The sequence below is a fragment of the Manis javanica genome, chromosome 5 (assembly GCF_040802235.1).
Source record: "Manis javanica isolate MJ-LG chromosome 5, MJ_LKY, whole genome shotgun sequence".
Classification (NCBI taxonomy): domain Eukaryota; kingdom Metazoa; phylum Chordata; class Mammalia; order Pholidota; family Manidae; genus Manis; species Manis javanica.
In genome coordinates this window covers 101,044,895-101,058,536 of record NC_133160.1, presented here as the reverse complement: position 1 = coordinate 101,058,536, position 13,642 = coordinate 101,044,895, and the positions used below count along the sequence as shown (strand labels likewise).

The 13,642-nt window shown below is 36.9% G+C and overlaps 1 protein-coding gene across 25 annotated transcripts in view; it reads left to right on the top strand.

Moving 5' to 3' along the window:
• The window catches only part of HERC3 (HECT and RLD domain containing E3 ubiquitin protein ligase 3), a 119,730-nt gene that overhangs the window by 71,434 nt on the left and 34,654 nt on the right, over positions 1–13,642 (top strand). For 23 of the 25 annotated variants that reach the window (XM_037020111.2, XM_037020110.2, XM_037020101.2 and 20 more), the window contains 7 exons: positions 2,726–2,749; positions 2,842–2,931; positions 4,141–4,311; positions 5,943–6,086; positions 7,006–7,172; positions 9,246–9,312; positions 12,103–12,185. In XM_037020111.2, the coding sequence (XP_036876006.2) occupies positions 2,726–2,749; positions 2,842–2,931; positions 4,141–4,311; positions 5,943–6,086; positions 7,006–7,172; positions 9,246–9,312; positions 12,103–12,185 (746 nt within the window). The remainder of the gene's footprint in view (positions 1–2,725; positions 2,750–2,841; positions 2,932–4,140; positions 4,312–5,942; positions 6,087–7,005; positions 7,173–9,245; positions 9,313–12,102; positions 12,186–13,642) is intronic. The other 2 variants (XM_037020104.2, XM_037020108.2) reach the window with 1 other exon arrangement.

Genomic DNA, 13,642 nt, shown 5'->3' with positions numbered 1-13,642 from the left:
CCAGGGGGAAGCCCCTCCCTTAAAACCTCCCTCCCAAGGGCCCCCACCCCCAAAATGGCGAACTCCCCGCTTCTCTTCCGGGTCCTCCGTTCCCGCCGGCGCCAACCAAGACCCAATCACCCCTCTACACCTCCCCGCCGGTGCCACCTAAGGTCCAATTATCTCCTGACCCACCCCTTACTTGCTAACCTGTATAAATGGAGCCTGCAAACAATAAACTGTGCCAGCTTGATCAGACATCCTGTCTTGCTGGTCGTTCTTTGTGTCCGTTGCCTCTCTCTCTTTTTTTTCAATTCTCTCCTCCAGGTCATCGACCCCCGTTGATAGTCCTGCAGGTCGGGACACTTTGCTTTTCCATTATTGAGATTTACTCACATATTGGTGGAGTATCTTCTGTATGCAAAGCACTGGCCTAATGCTGAGTCAGGGAAAGCTTTCTAAATACTTGTTTCTTTCTAAGGGTAACCAGCCTTTATGTGTGTGTGTGTGTGTGTGTGTGTGTAAAAATGGCAGTGTGGTCCTCACCTTGTGTGTGTGGGTTCTTCGGGACCACTAACTCTCTGGCCTTGGCACTGGTTCCTAACTGAGGCGGTTTTGGATTTCTTTCCAGTCAACTCACCCAACTGATACCCTGTCCTTTAAACTTCTCTCCTTCCGTAGAACGGAGATCAGCCTACTTCCAAAACTGGGCTGGCTCAGGGGATGGGGAACAGCCAGGCAAAAGGGTGATGGGAGGGACGAGGGCTGCAGAAGGTGGCTGTTAAAGGGGGGCTGGGAGGGCTGTGGTAGGGCTTTCAGAGAAAGGGTGGTAGGAGAGAGGCAGAGAACTGGAGTGAGACTGAAGAAAGCTAAGAAATAAGAGCCAAAGATGCTGATTGATGTCTGAAAGCTATATTGCACCAACAGAAATACCAGTTATTTCAAAATACCAGAAATTAAAAATACTAGGTATAGTTGGATGCTGTAATGGCCACTGTTTTATGTCACTGTTGTTACTTGTCCCATAGTCACTTTTACATGTGAAGTGTTCAAAATTTTATCCTGCTTTATAGACCAACACACATTAAAGGTCTTTCTTTTCCCTTGAGAACGAGCAAATAATGCTTAGAATAAACTGGTCTCTTCTGAGAGGAAGATTAGAAAATTCTGAACATTGGCAACAGTTTTAAACCCACTTCCTGGGATGGTCATACTTTTGTGTAGGTACCTAGGTTAGAAGATAATTTTGTGGAGTACTCTTTTATGGTGTGTGTTTTTATTTTGTGCTTTCAATTCCCATTAGATAAGTAAGCAGGAGAGTGAGTCAAAATAGCCTGGATTATAAATGCACAATTCCATACCTTGTCTCAGTGGACTGCTATTGTCTCTCCAATTAGTGTTTCAGTCTAGGGAAATGTTCCAAGATCCCTAAAAGAACCTAGTTCTGAAGTATTAGTAAGATGGATCTTATTTAAAATTGCTATTAAATGACTTAATTGAAATATACACAAACACAAAAGGAGGTATCTATACACTTCTCATTTATAGAGCATTTGAACATGTATAAAGCAAATCAAATTTACAGATTAAACACAAGCAAAACTCTAAAAACAATAAAATGCAGATTAGCCTGTGATTTAATGTGATGAGCAAGAACGTTTTACTGGAACCAGACCCCTTTTGTATTGTGGACTGGGACTGCTTTCCACATGGCCTGGGTGCTTGGGTACTTGAGTTCCTCAGCCTCTCTGTGCTGGGATGAGTCAGCTTGCTTTTCTCCTTTCTGCTGTGGTTAAACCTTTGTTCATATAGCGAGCCAGGACTGTTCTGGCCTCTACCGGGAGCAAGTGCATCTCTTACAAAGGAAGACTGCTTTTCCTCCTTTCTTACTAGCCTTGGACAAAACACCAATATATGATCATTCAGAAGTTTTCATTACTTTTGTTTAGGGTATCATTTTAAAAACCACAAAATTAAAATTCATAGAGCATTTTCAGGTCTCTGAGAAATATTACTGTAGATCAACATGATCTATATTGTAGATTTTTTTGGTTTGTTTCTGTTAAATTAATAAATTAAGTTACATAACCTAAGGAAAACTTTCAGAAGAAATTTCCTTTTTTTCCCTGATAAATGAAACTGTAACATATGTCTTAGGTATGTTTTATTGTGTTTTTTTTGTATTTTACTGTTATTCCCCTCCTCAAAAGTTTATTGAGATTTACTCACATATTGGTGGAGTATCTTCTGTATGCAAAGCACTGGCCTAATGCTGAGTCAGGGAAAGCTTTCTAAATACTTGTTTCTTTCTAAGGGTAACCAACCTGTATATGTGTGTGTGTGTGTGTGTGTGTAAAAAAAAGAGATGTAACATGCTAATAAAATGCTGTTTGCATTATCCACTACACCAATAAAATAAATATCTGAAGTCAAGTGTGTGAAGTTCCTGTTTTGGAATTAGATTTCTTATACAGGGAGAGTTCTGTTAATGCTGTGAATTATGGAGCTATTGAAATGGCCTTTAAAGGTCCTTTAAAATTATTTTAAAATTGTTTTTATATATTTTTTCTCTGCATCTGTCAATACATCTGGTCTATTCCATCCAAAGTGCAGTCAGTCATTCAAGTGATATTAGTTCCAAGGTCAAATGGTCAGATAGGTTATATATTTTGTTATTTGTATTTTACATTTGCAAAGTTCAGGTTTTGCAATCCAAGTAAGAGACTTCTTATTTTTCTTTACACAGAAGGCTAGACCATCTATAATTCAGGTAAACTGTTCTTTTTAAATTTACTTGTGTATTTTTCCAGCAGTGTTCTCTCTGGAATACTGTAATATTGCCAGTAATGTGTTTTATTCTAGGATGCTGTAACACTTTGTTCCTACCCTTTCATCTTTGATGCCCAAGCCAAGACGAAGATGTTACAGACTGATGCGGAGCTACAGATGCAGGTAGCATAGCCATAAAAATCATTTTCTCTTCTTACTCTATTTCTTTCATCCTACACATACATTCAGTTGTTATTTTCCCTAATAAGAGAAAATACATTTGGGTGAAGGTCCATAACTTTTAGAACTGTTATAAATTTTTTCAGCAATTTTATGTTGAATATAACACAAATTATATGAATGTTGAAAAAATTCCTATTTACAAAAATCAGGGGTTACCATGCATTTTCATTAAGGACCACACTGAATATTTTCGGGTTTTTGGGCTATACAGTCTACCTCAGCTATTCAACTCTGTCGTAGCACAAAAAGTGGTGATAGGCAACATATAAAGTGAACAGGCATGGTGGTATTTTCTAGTAAAACCTCACACTGAAATTCGAATTTTATATAGTTCTCATGTGCGGTAAAATATTCTTTTGATATTTTTCTCCCAACCATTTACAAATGTTAAGAACCGGTTTTAACTCAAGAGCTGTGTAAGAACAGGCAGGTTGGGTTTGGCCTGTGGGCCATTGTTTGCTGACTCCTGATAAAGAGATAAGAAAAATGGGGCTTGGTAATTCTTTACTGAATAAAAACTTTATAAGTTATAGAGATTTGTTTATTTTAAATACACATTTTTATTATAAAATATTGGTTTTGATAAGCACACAAAGACGTGTGAGTTAGCAATCTAAATCTGTCAGTTCCCACTTGATAATAACTTCATCTGTCTCTCTCTAGCTGTCTATGTATAACTATACATAGGTATGTATTCGCAGTGATATATCCATGATATTAACAATTTAAAGATTTTCCAGAGAAAATGGACATTTTTGAAAGAATAAAAACTATTTAACAAGTGGTTATTAGGTTTATTTTCCTGCCATTTGGGAAGTCATGGTTTTTACCCACTTTCCATATGTTTCTTCTACTGTGATATCATTTCAGTCTTAATTAGCTGGCTTAAGTCATTTTCCTGGAACTGGTTGTGGATCAGGTGGTTCATAAACTTTCAGTTAATCTCTGAGTTCAGGTTAGAAAGATTTGAGTCTTTTGTAAACATGAGTAACTTAGAAAATCTACTAGAAAAGTGAAGAGGGAAATAAAAAAGACCAAAATGGAGATGCAGTCAGGCCGTTCCCCACCCAACCCAGCTCCAAAGGCACAGCAGGCTGCTGTCCCCCCTCATGGCGCGCTCTGAGTGATGCTTTTGGGTGTACCCTTCAGGTGGCGGTCAATGGAGCCAGCCTGCAGAACGTCTTCATGCTTCTCACCTTGGAGCCTCTGCTGGCCAGAAGCCCCTTCCTGGTCCTTCACGTTCGCAGGAACAACCTTGTTGGGGATGCCCTGAGAGAGCTGAGCATTCATTCTGATACTGATTTGAAAAAGCCTCTCAAAGTGAGCTCTTCAGTTTATTCCTCTAAATACCTTCCTCAGGTTTCTTTAAACAGTGTTGAAGCAGCAAAGATCTTATTAAAATTGTGGAGTGCAGCCACTTTCTTTCTTTCATTCATTTTACAAGAATTGAATCATCTCCTGTCAAATCATGAGACACCATCTCAACGTGGTAGATAAAAACACCTCTGGATTGCTTGAGGGAATCTAGGGCTTTCTTTGTCTGCTATTGTTGGTATACCTGCTCCAGCTTCGCCCAAAATAAGCAAACAACAGCAAAACTAAAGCTCCAGCTGGGTAAAACTATCAAGCCTCTAGGAAGTCTTGGATGACAAAGATTTAAGACACAAAGTGTGGAAAAGAAGAATGGAAAGGTAGTGAAATCATCTGGAAAGCTGTTGGCCTATTAGATGGGCACTCTTAGAGCCCTGAAATTATTAAATTAAGAAATCGTCTTTACTCATAGACAGTGTATGTTTGTGTTACTACTTACTGTATTCTCAGAGCTTAACACAATGCTTGGTACATAGTAGGTGTGTTCAAATAAATATTAATGAATTATTTGAAGTTGTTTTAAGTCATCTATATTTCCCTTCAGATGATTTCCATGTCTCTCTTTCCAATCTTGTTGTAAACTCCAGTGTCCAAAATTTGGCAGGCAAGAAGCTGATGGTCTCTATGCTACTATCACCCTTCCCAGAATGTCCAATAAGTAACATCAACCTCATCAATCTTTTTGGGAGTTCTTAGCACTTCTGGGTTATATTTTTGATTTTGCAAAGAGACAGAGCTCTCTTTGCCCTGTTTTCAACCTGTAATTCAGATGAGACAGTTTTTAATTTGTGGCATATCCAGGTTAACAGGTATCTGAATAATCAAAGTCCAAGTGTCTGTCCCCACCCTTTCTCATACTGTTTTAGGTAACCTTGAAAACAACTTTCTGTTTTCAGTGCTGTTTTTAGCTCTGAGCCTGAACCTTTACCTCTAAAATGGGGATGATGATAGTAATCCCTATGTATAAAGCTGTTCTGAGGATTAAAGAGTTTAAGTGCTGGCATGAAGCAAACTCTTAATAAACCTCTTGTTAGTTTGCTGTAGTTGTTACTGTGATGATGATCATGGGTCTAGGGCATCCCCTGTGTGTCTATTCCTAGCCCCCCATGGAGCCCATGTCTATGTCTGCTTAGAATCCCTCCTATCTTCCACATACATCAGTTACTTAAGAACCCCACTGAGAGAGCTTTCTTCCAGAAAGTGTTCTTTCACTCAAGTTAATCATTTCTTTTCTCTGTGTGCCAGAACATTTACCTCTCAGTGTATTTGACTGTTTGAAGATAAAGTATATTCTCTAATTGGTTCTTTTATGTTTACCTTAGTGCCCCAAATAGATGGTAAACTTTCTGTGGACATGTGGTAAACTGACTTCCTTTGTATCCCTTGACGTGCCTAGAAAATTTTGTCTGTCTCTAAATGCCTTGCTCATACTCAACAGATACATCTTGCAGTTTTAATTGCATCAGTGTATTCTCTGTTACATCTTCCTTCCTTTATCCTGACTTTGGAAAGAATTTGCTAAAAAAGATTAAATGCTAAAGATTTCCCTGAAGTGTTAATTCTACTTTCATTATTTTCAGGTAATCTTTGATGGTGAAGAAGCAGTGGATGCTGGTGGGGTCACAAAGGAATTCTTTCTTTTACTGTTAAAAGAACTTTTGAATCCCATCTATGGAATGTTTACCTACTATCAGGATTCAAATCTTTTGTGGTTTTCTGATACGGTAAGTTAATGATGTTGCAATTAAACATGGATTGGATTAAACTTTTGTCAGATGGATCTGATCCATTAACTTCTGACTTTGCAGAGGGGAGCATAATAAAGATAATTTAAAATGTCTGAATAATGTATCTGGTCTTCATTTTTATCTGCTGCCAAGACCTCATAGTCTATTTTATCATATCATCAGCCCCTATTTCCCTTTCCAGTAGATAAGGTCCAAGTTTTGTTATCCTTGAAGGGGAGAAAGAACACAGTGTAATAAAGAAATTGGTTCTATGACATGTGGAAAATAGTTGTTAAATATGTCTTATTTTAATAACAAGTGATTTGTGTATTAATACTCATACAAATATACATAAACATTTTTAGTTTTGAAAATTCAGTAGTAGAGCTAGGTTTTAGATGGCATTCTAATTTCAACCAGACTAGAATTTAATTATTTTTCTACCAGAGTTTTCTCCCTCTATCTGCAGTGTCCTAAAAAGGTAGCCAATATTAGCCACAAGTGGCTATTGGAATTTAAATTTTATATAACTAAAATTGATATTAAAGACCCATTTCCTCAGTTATACCAGCACATTTCAAGTGCTCAGTAGGTGTGTTAGATGGCTACAGTACAGGACAGCACAGAATAGAATGTTTCCATCACCACAGGAAGTTCTTTCGGACAGTGCTGCTATAGGTGATCGTATGCTGATCTGTGTATCACTAGACAACCCAAAGATACTCCACTTTGTCTACATTACATCTTTAGGGAGTAAATGAACATTTGTCAGGGTTTCTCTGCTTTAAGAAAGCAACTAAATATTACTGAGGTCTTTATTCTTTTATACTGAAAATATTTTGAGATAAATGGTAGAGTGTTTTGGGGGCTGCAGCTACCGACTTTATTTTAACACGTTTGCATACCTACTGAAAAGTGCTTTGTAGAACACAACTGGTTTCACCTGATTGGCATAACCTGTGGATTGGCTATCTACAACTCCACCGTGGTTGATATCCATTTCCCGTTGGCTCTCTACAAGAAGTTACTGAATGTAAAGCCTGGATTGGAAGACTTACAGGAGCTGTCACCCACTGAAGGAAGGTACAAAGCTCAGGGATAGGCAGATGGGTGTGAGACACTGCTCTGGCTGCCTCTGGCGTAAGGATTAAAGGTTGAAAATGCCACATGTGCAAGTTTGAGTTTATTGAGCCATATGATTAGACTGTCTTGTTTATGCTTTGTCTTAAGATGTGGATACATAGCTACTTGCTTGAAGCATTGCTGACTACTCTAAGGGTAAAGGGAAAAAAGAAAAGAGAGGTCATAGCTGCCCAGGAATATAAATAATCTCTGCTTTCTGTATCCTGAATAAAAAGTAAAGACTTGGTGACTTGTCATTGTCCAGAAATACAGAGGGAGGAAGTATTGAAAAGTGAGTCTTTTTTGAAACAGCTTGAGATGAATTCATAATCCTTATAATGCACCTACTTAAAATATACAATTCAGTGACTTCTGGTATATTCAGAGTTAGGCAGCCTTTACCATAATTTTAGAGTATTTTCATCACCTGAAAAAGAAACCTGTACATCCTTTGTCATCATCCTCAAAGCCATAGGCAACCACTAATCTTTCTGTCTGTACAGACTTGCCTATTCTGGATATTTTATAAAAGTGGAGGCATACAATATATGGTCTTTTGTATCTGGCTCTTTTCACATAGCATGTTTTCATGGTTCATCTGTGTTGTAACATGTTTCAGCATCTAATTTATTTTTATTGCCAAATAATGTTCCATTGTATGGATATAACACATTTTGTTTATCCATTTATTAGTTGATGGACATTTGGGTTGTTTCTACTTTTTGGCTATTATGGTGTTTCTACTATTTGGCTTATCAGTGCTGCTGTGGACAATATTATACAGGTGTCTGTGTGGACATAGTTGCCATTCTTCTTGGATATATACGTAGGAGTATAATTGGTGGGTTATGTGGTAGTTCTATGTTTAGCCTTTTGAGGAACTGTAAGACTGTTTTCCAAAGTAGTGGAGCCATGTTTTTATGTTATCCTCTTTCTGACTCTTAAAACTCCTTCTATTTTGAGTTACTCTGCATTGATTTTAGGTAGCATAAGATCAGGTTATAAAAAGATACCATATCACTGGCTTTGTGTAAACAGTATAATCCTTTCTATGGAGAAAGAGTACCAGTTTGAAGGTGGAGAAAAAGGAAGGGCAGTTTCTAGAGAAAAGACTGCCACATGGCCAGCCTGGATCCCAATACTGAGAAACCATATAGAATGGGAGGGGTGGGGATACAGAGAGAGGAAGAGAAAATTTAGAAAGAGTATTAAAAAATAGCAGAAGAAACCCTGGTAGGGTAAATTTTTTGTAAGTGTAAGTGAAGACTGGAGAGTGACAGAAGTTTGTACTGTTTACCTTGCTAGACTGGCTGAGAATGATTTATTTCAAGTAATGACTTTGCCTAGTTAACTTGTAGTGGATTTAAATTCCACATTAGGAATTTTCATTATGGGCAACTCTTGATGGAACTGACAGAGTTGGTAGAAGTCACTACAGAAGAAAGTGTGAATGAAGTCTACTTAGAAGAATGTGTTCTCTTGAGAGCTAGGTTATGACCATTATTGTCATAAACATATTCTTTTTTAAGAGTACATATTTCAGTGTTACTTAGTATGATAAATATAGAGCCCCTTGGATCAACTAGTAAGCCAGTAAGATTCCTATGTGGATGAGATGACTATGTGGCTTTTCTTTGGTGGAAGGATTATTCTAATTCATATGGATAAAGACAGTCTGTAGGGCCACTGCAGTACCTTCTTCTCATATATCTACTTCCAAGTAATACTGATCTTAAAAAAACACAAGTGTGACAGATACAAATCCATCTGAATTTCTTCATTAATCTAGCAAGTAAATCTATAAATCCTATGGACTGATTTGTCAGTAGGAAAAGAAAACAATATCTTATAGGTCTGCCATTATTTCATTTCAAGGTATAGGTAACGTAATTTTCTGTCCACCTGGATTTATGTTCATTCTAAAATATTCTTTTATAGTTTTTCTGTATGAACAATCTGGAGATGTGATTAAGGTAGAAACACTATTGCAATGTCTGATTGCCTCTTGTCTTTTCTCCATCATTCTATGATTAGGAGTCTTCAAGAACTTTTAGATTACCCTGGGGAAGATATTGAGGAGACTTTCTGCCTCAATTTCACGGTAAGGATTTCCACAGTTTGCTTATGACTATGACTGCCTTTTTCATTATGCTTACAAGCCATAATTAACATTAAGCTTTTCTCCAAACCAAGGAACAAATTCAGGGACATCTCTAAACCAAATTATTTTAGTTACAGTGTCTTGAGTATTACAGGAGTTCAGTAAATATGTTGAATAAATGAATGATCTAGTACTTAGAAAATTACTATGTACTAAGAAAATTACTGAAGCATTAATCTTTTTCACTCTTTTTTTATTGAAATATAGTTGATAGACAATCTTATATTGGTTGCAAATATACAGCACAGTGGTTCAACAGTTATTCATATTATTAAATCCTCACCCCTACCAGTGAGGTTACTATCTGTCACATAGGAAGAAGTTACGGAATCATTGGCTATATTCTCCATGATGTACTGCCATCCTTGTGACCAGCTTATATTATGATTGATATAACATCAATCCTCTCTTTATCCCCTCCATCCTTCCCACCCACCCCACCCCTTCTTAGCCCCTCTTTCATGGTAACCAGCAGCCACTTCTTAGTGTCTGTGAGTCTACTGTTTTTTTGTTTATTTTTTCTTGTTTTTCACAAATCAGTGAAATCGCATGGTATTTGTCTTTCTCCACTTGGCTTATTTCACTTAGCTTAATACCCTCTGGGTCCATCCATGTTGTCACAAACAGCAGAGTTTCTTTCTTTTTATGGCTGAATAATACTCCACTGTGTATATGTACCACATCTTCATCCATTCATCTGTTGGCGGACATTTAGGTTGCTTCCATATCTTGGCTATTGTAAATAATGCGGTGATAAACAGGGGTGTAATTTATCTTTTCACATCAGGAATTTTGTTTTCTTTGGGTAAATTCTAGAAGTGGAATTACTGGGCTGAATGGTATTTCTATTTTTAGTTTTTTGAGGAACCTCCATCTGCTTTGCACAGTGGCTGCACCAACTGACATTCTCACGAACAGTGTAGGAGGAGGGTTCCCCTTTCTCCACATCCTCGCCAACACTTGTCATTTCTTGTCTTTTGGAAAGTGTTCATTCTAACTGGTGTTAGGTGATATCTCACTGTGGTTTTGATTTGTATTTCCCTGATGATTAGTGATGTGGAACACCTTTCCATGTACCTGTTGGCCATCTGTATATCTTCTTTGGAGAAATGTCTGTTCAGGTCCTCTGCCCATTTTTTAATTGGGTTATTTGGTTTTTTTTTTTTGGTGTTGAGATATGTAAGTTCTTTATATATTTTGAATGTTAATCCCTTATTGGATAAATAATTTACAAATATATACTCCCATTCTGTAGGATGACTTTTTGTTCTGCTGATGGTGTCCTTTGCTGAACAGAAGCTTTTTAGTTTGATGTAGTCCCACTTGTTCATTTTGTACTTCCTTTGCCTGAGGGGATGTGTCCAGGAAAAAGTTGCTCATGCTTATGTTCAGGAGATTTTTGCCTATGTTTTCTTATAAGAGTTTTTATGGTTTTATGTTGAACATTTAGGCCTTTAATCCATTTTGAGTTTGCTTTTGTGTGTGGAGTTAGACAATAATCCAGTTTCATTCTCTTACATGTAGTTGTCCAGTTTTCCCAATATGAGTTATTGAAAAGGCTGTCATTTCCCCATTGTCTATCCATGGCTCCTTTTTCATATCTTAATTGACCATATATATGTGGGTTTATATCTGTGCTCTCTATTGTGTTCCATTGATCTATGGGTCTGTTTTTGTGCCAGTGCCATACTGTTTTGATATCCATAGCTTTGTAGTTAGCTTAAAGTCAGAGAGCATAATCCCCCAGCTTTGTTATTCTTTCTCAGGATTGCTTTGGCTATTCAGGGTCTTTTGTGGTTCCATATGAATTTCAGGATTATTTGCTGTAGTTCATTGAAAAATGTCACTGGTATTTTGATAGCAGTTGTATTGAATCCGTAAATTGCTTTGAGCAGGATGACCATTTTGACAATATTGATTTTTCTTATCCTAATATTTGACTATTAACTTTTCCATGGGATAGATTTCCATTTATCTGTGTCTTCTTTAATTTCTCTCATGAGTGTCTCATAGTTTTCAAGAGTATAGGTCTTTCACCTCCTTGGTTAGGTTTATTCCTAGGTATTTTATTTTTTTTGATGCAGTTGTAAATGGAATTGTTCCCATGATTTCTCTTTCTGCTATTTTGTTGTTAGTATATAGGAATGCAACAGATTTCTGTGTGTTAATTTTGTATCCTGCAACTTTGCTGATCCAGTTATTAGTTCTAATAGTTTTTTTTTAGAGGAGTCTTTAGGGTTTTCTATGTATAAAATGTCATCTGTGAATAGTGATAGTTTAACTTCTTCCTTACCAGTTTGGATGCCTTTTATTTCTTTGTGTTGTCTGATTGCTGTGGCTAGGACCACCAGTGCTATGTTGAATAAAAGTGGGGAGAGTGGGCATCCTTGTCTTGTTCCTGATGTTAGAGGAAAACTTTTCAGCTTTTTGCCATTGAGTATGATATTAGCTGTTAGTAGTCTTCTTTACCCCTGATACATGTATTTATTTTCCAGAGATCATAACATTTTTCTCTTTGATTGCATTTGTTGACAACTCAGTGTCTTAAAAGATATCTTTAAAAAAAGGTTCTGGTGTTTTCAGGTTCTCTTTCTTCTCCTGGAAATTTTCTGTGGTAATAAGTAGTCATTAAGCTACATTTATTCGTAAAGCTTCTCGCAGTCATTTGGGCTCTAGAAAGATAAGTGGTAAACAAAATTGGAATGTCTCTTTTTTCTTCCTTGAATACAGATTTGTCGAGAAAGCTATGGGGTGATTGAACAGAAGAAGCTGATACCTGGGGGAGACAAAGTGACTGTGTGCAAGGAAAACAGGTTAGTCCTGTCCTCAGACTGTTGCAGATATTGCTGCCTTAGTTCTCTACACTTTTACTTTTAAGATCAAGCTTGAAGTTAAATTTTAGTCCCTCCCAAGAAGATGTAAGGATGATACAGCAAGAATTTATAGGTTTTAACAGATTTTTCATACTCGAAGAAGTACCAGACCTAGATTCAGGAGATAACTGTTTTAGTCCTAGATCTCCATTGTAATGGCCTTTTTTCCCTTGTCTCTTTTTTTAATTGGAATAAAGTTGATATACAATATTGGTTTCAGGTGTACAAAATAGTGACTTGATAGCTATGTACATTACTAGATGTTTGCCATGATAAGTATAGTTCCCCTCTTACCATACCAAGATGTTACAATATTATTGGTTATATCCTCTATATTGTTCTCCCATTCCTATTACTAACTTGTTGTACATTTTGTAGTTTGTACCTCTTTATTCCCTTCACCTATTTTAACCATCCTACCATGCCCTCCCTATGGTAACCAACAGTCTGTTGTCTATATTTATGAATCTATTTCTCTTTATTTGTTTGTTTTTTAGTTTCCACATATAAGTGAAATCATATGGTATTTGTTTTTCTCTGCCTGGATTATTTCACTCAGCATAATACCCTCGAGGTCCATCCATGTTGTCACAAATGGCAAGATTTCCTTTTTATGACTGAATAATATTCCATTGTATATATGTACCACCTCTTTATCCATTCATCTATTGATGGGCACTTGGGTTGCTTCTATATCCTTTCTATTGTGAATAATGCTGCAGTGAACATAGGGGTGCATCTGTCTTTTGGAATTAGTGATTTTGTTTTCTTCAGGTAAATTCCCAGAAGTGGAATTGCTGGGTCATACAGTATTTTCTATTTTTAGTTTTTTGAGGAATTTCTGTATTGTTTTCCACTGTGGCTCGACCGATTTACATTCCCACCAACAGTGTGGGAGGGTTCCCTTTTCTCCACATCCTTGTCAACACTTGCTGTTTCTTATCTTATTGATCCTAGCCATTTTGACTGATGTGAGGTGATATCTTACTGCGGTTTTCATTTTCATTTCCCTGATGATTTTGACATTGTGTATTGTTTCATGTGTTGCTGGGCACGTCTTTTTTTTGGAAAGATGTCTATTCAGGTCCTCTACCCATTTTTTAATTAGATTTTTTGTTTTGTTTTGAATTGTAAGAGTTCTTTATATATTTTGGATATTAGGCCCTTATTGAATATATCATTTACAAATATATTCTTCCATATGGTAGGTTGCCTTTATGTTCTTTTGAGGGTTTCCTTCACTGTGCAGAAGCTTTTTAGTTTAATGTAGTCCCACTTTTTATTTTTCATTTTGTTTCCCTTGCCCATAGAGATGTAGCCATAAAAAAATTTCTCAAACGTTGATGTTCATGAGATTCTTGCCTATGTTTTCTTCTTAGAGTTGTATGGTTTCATGT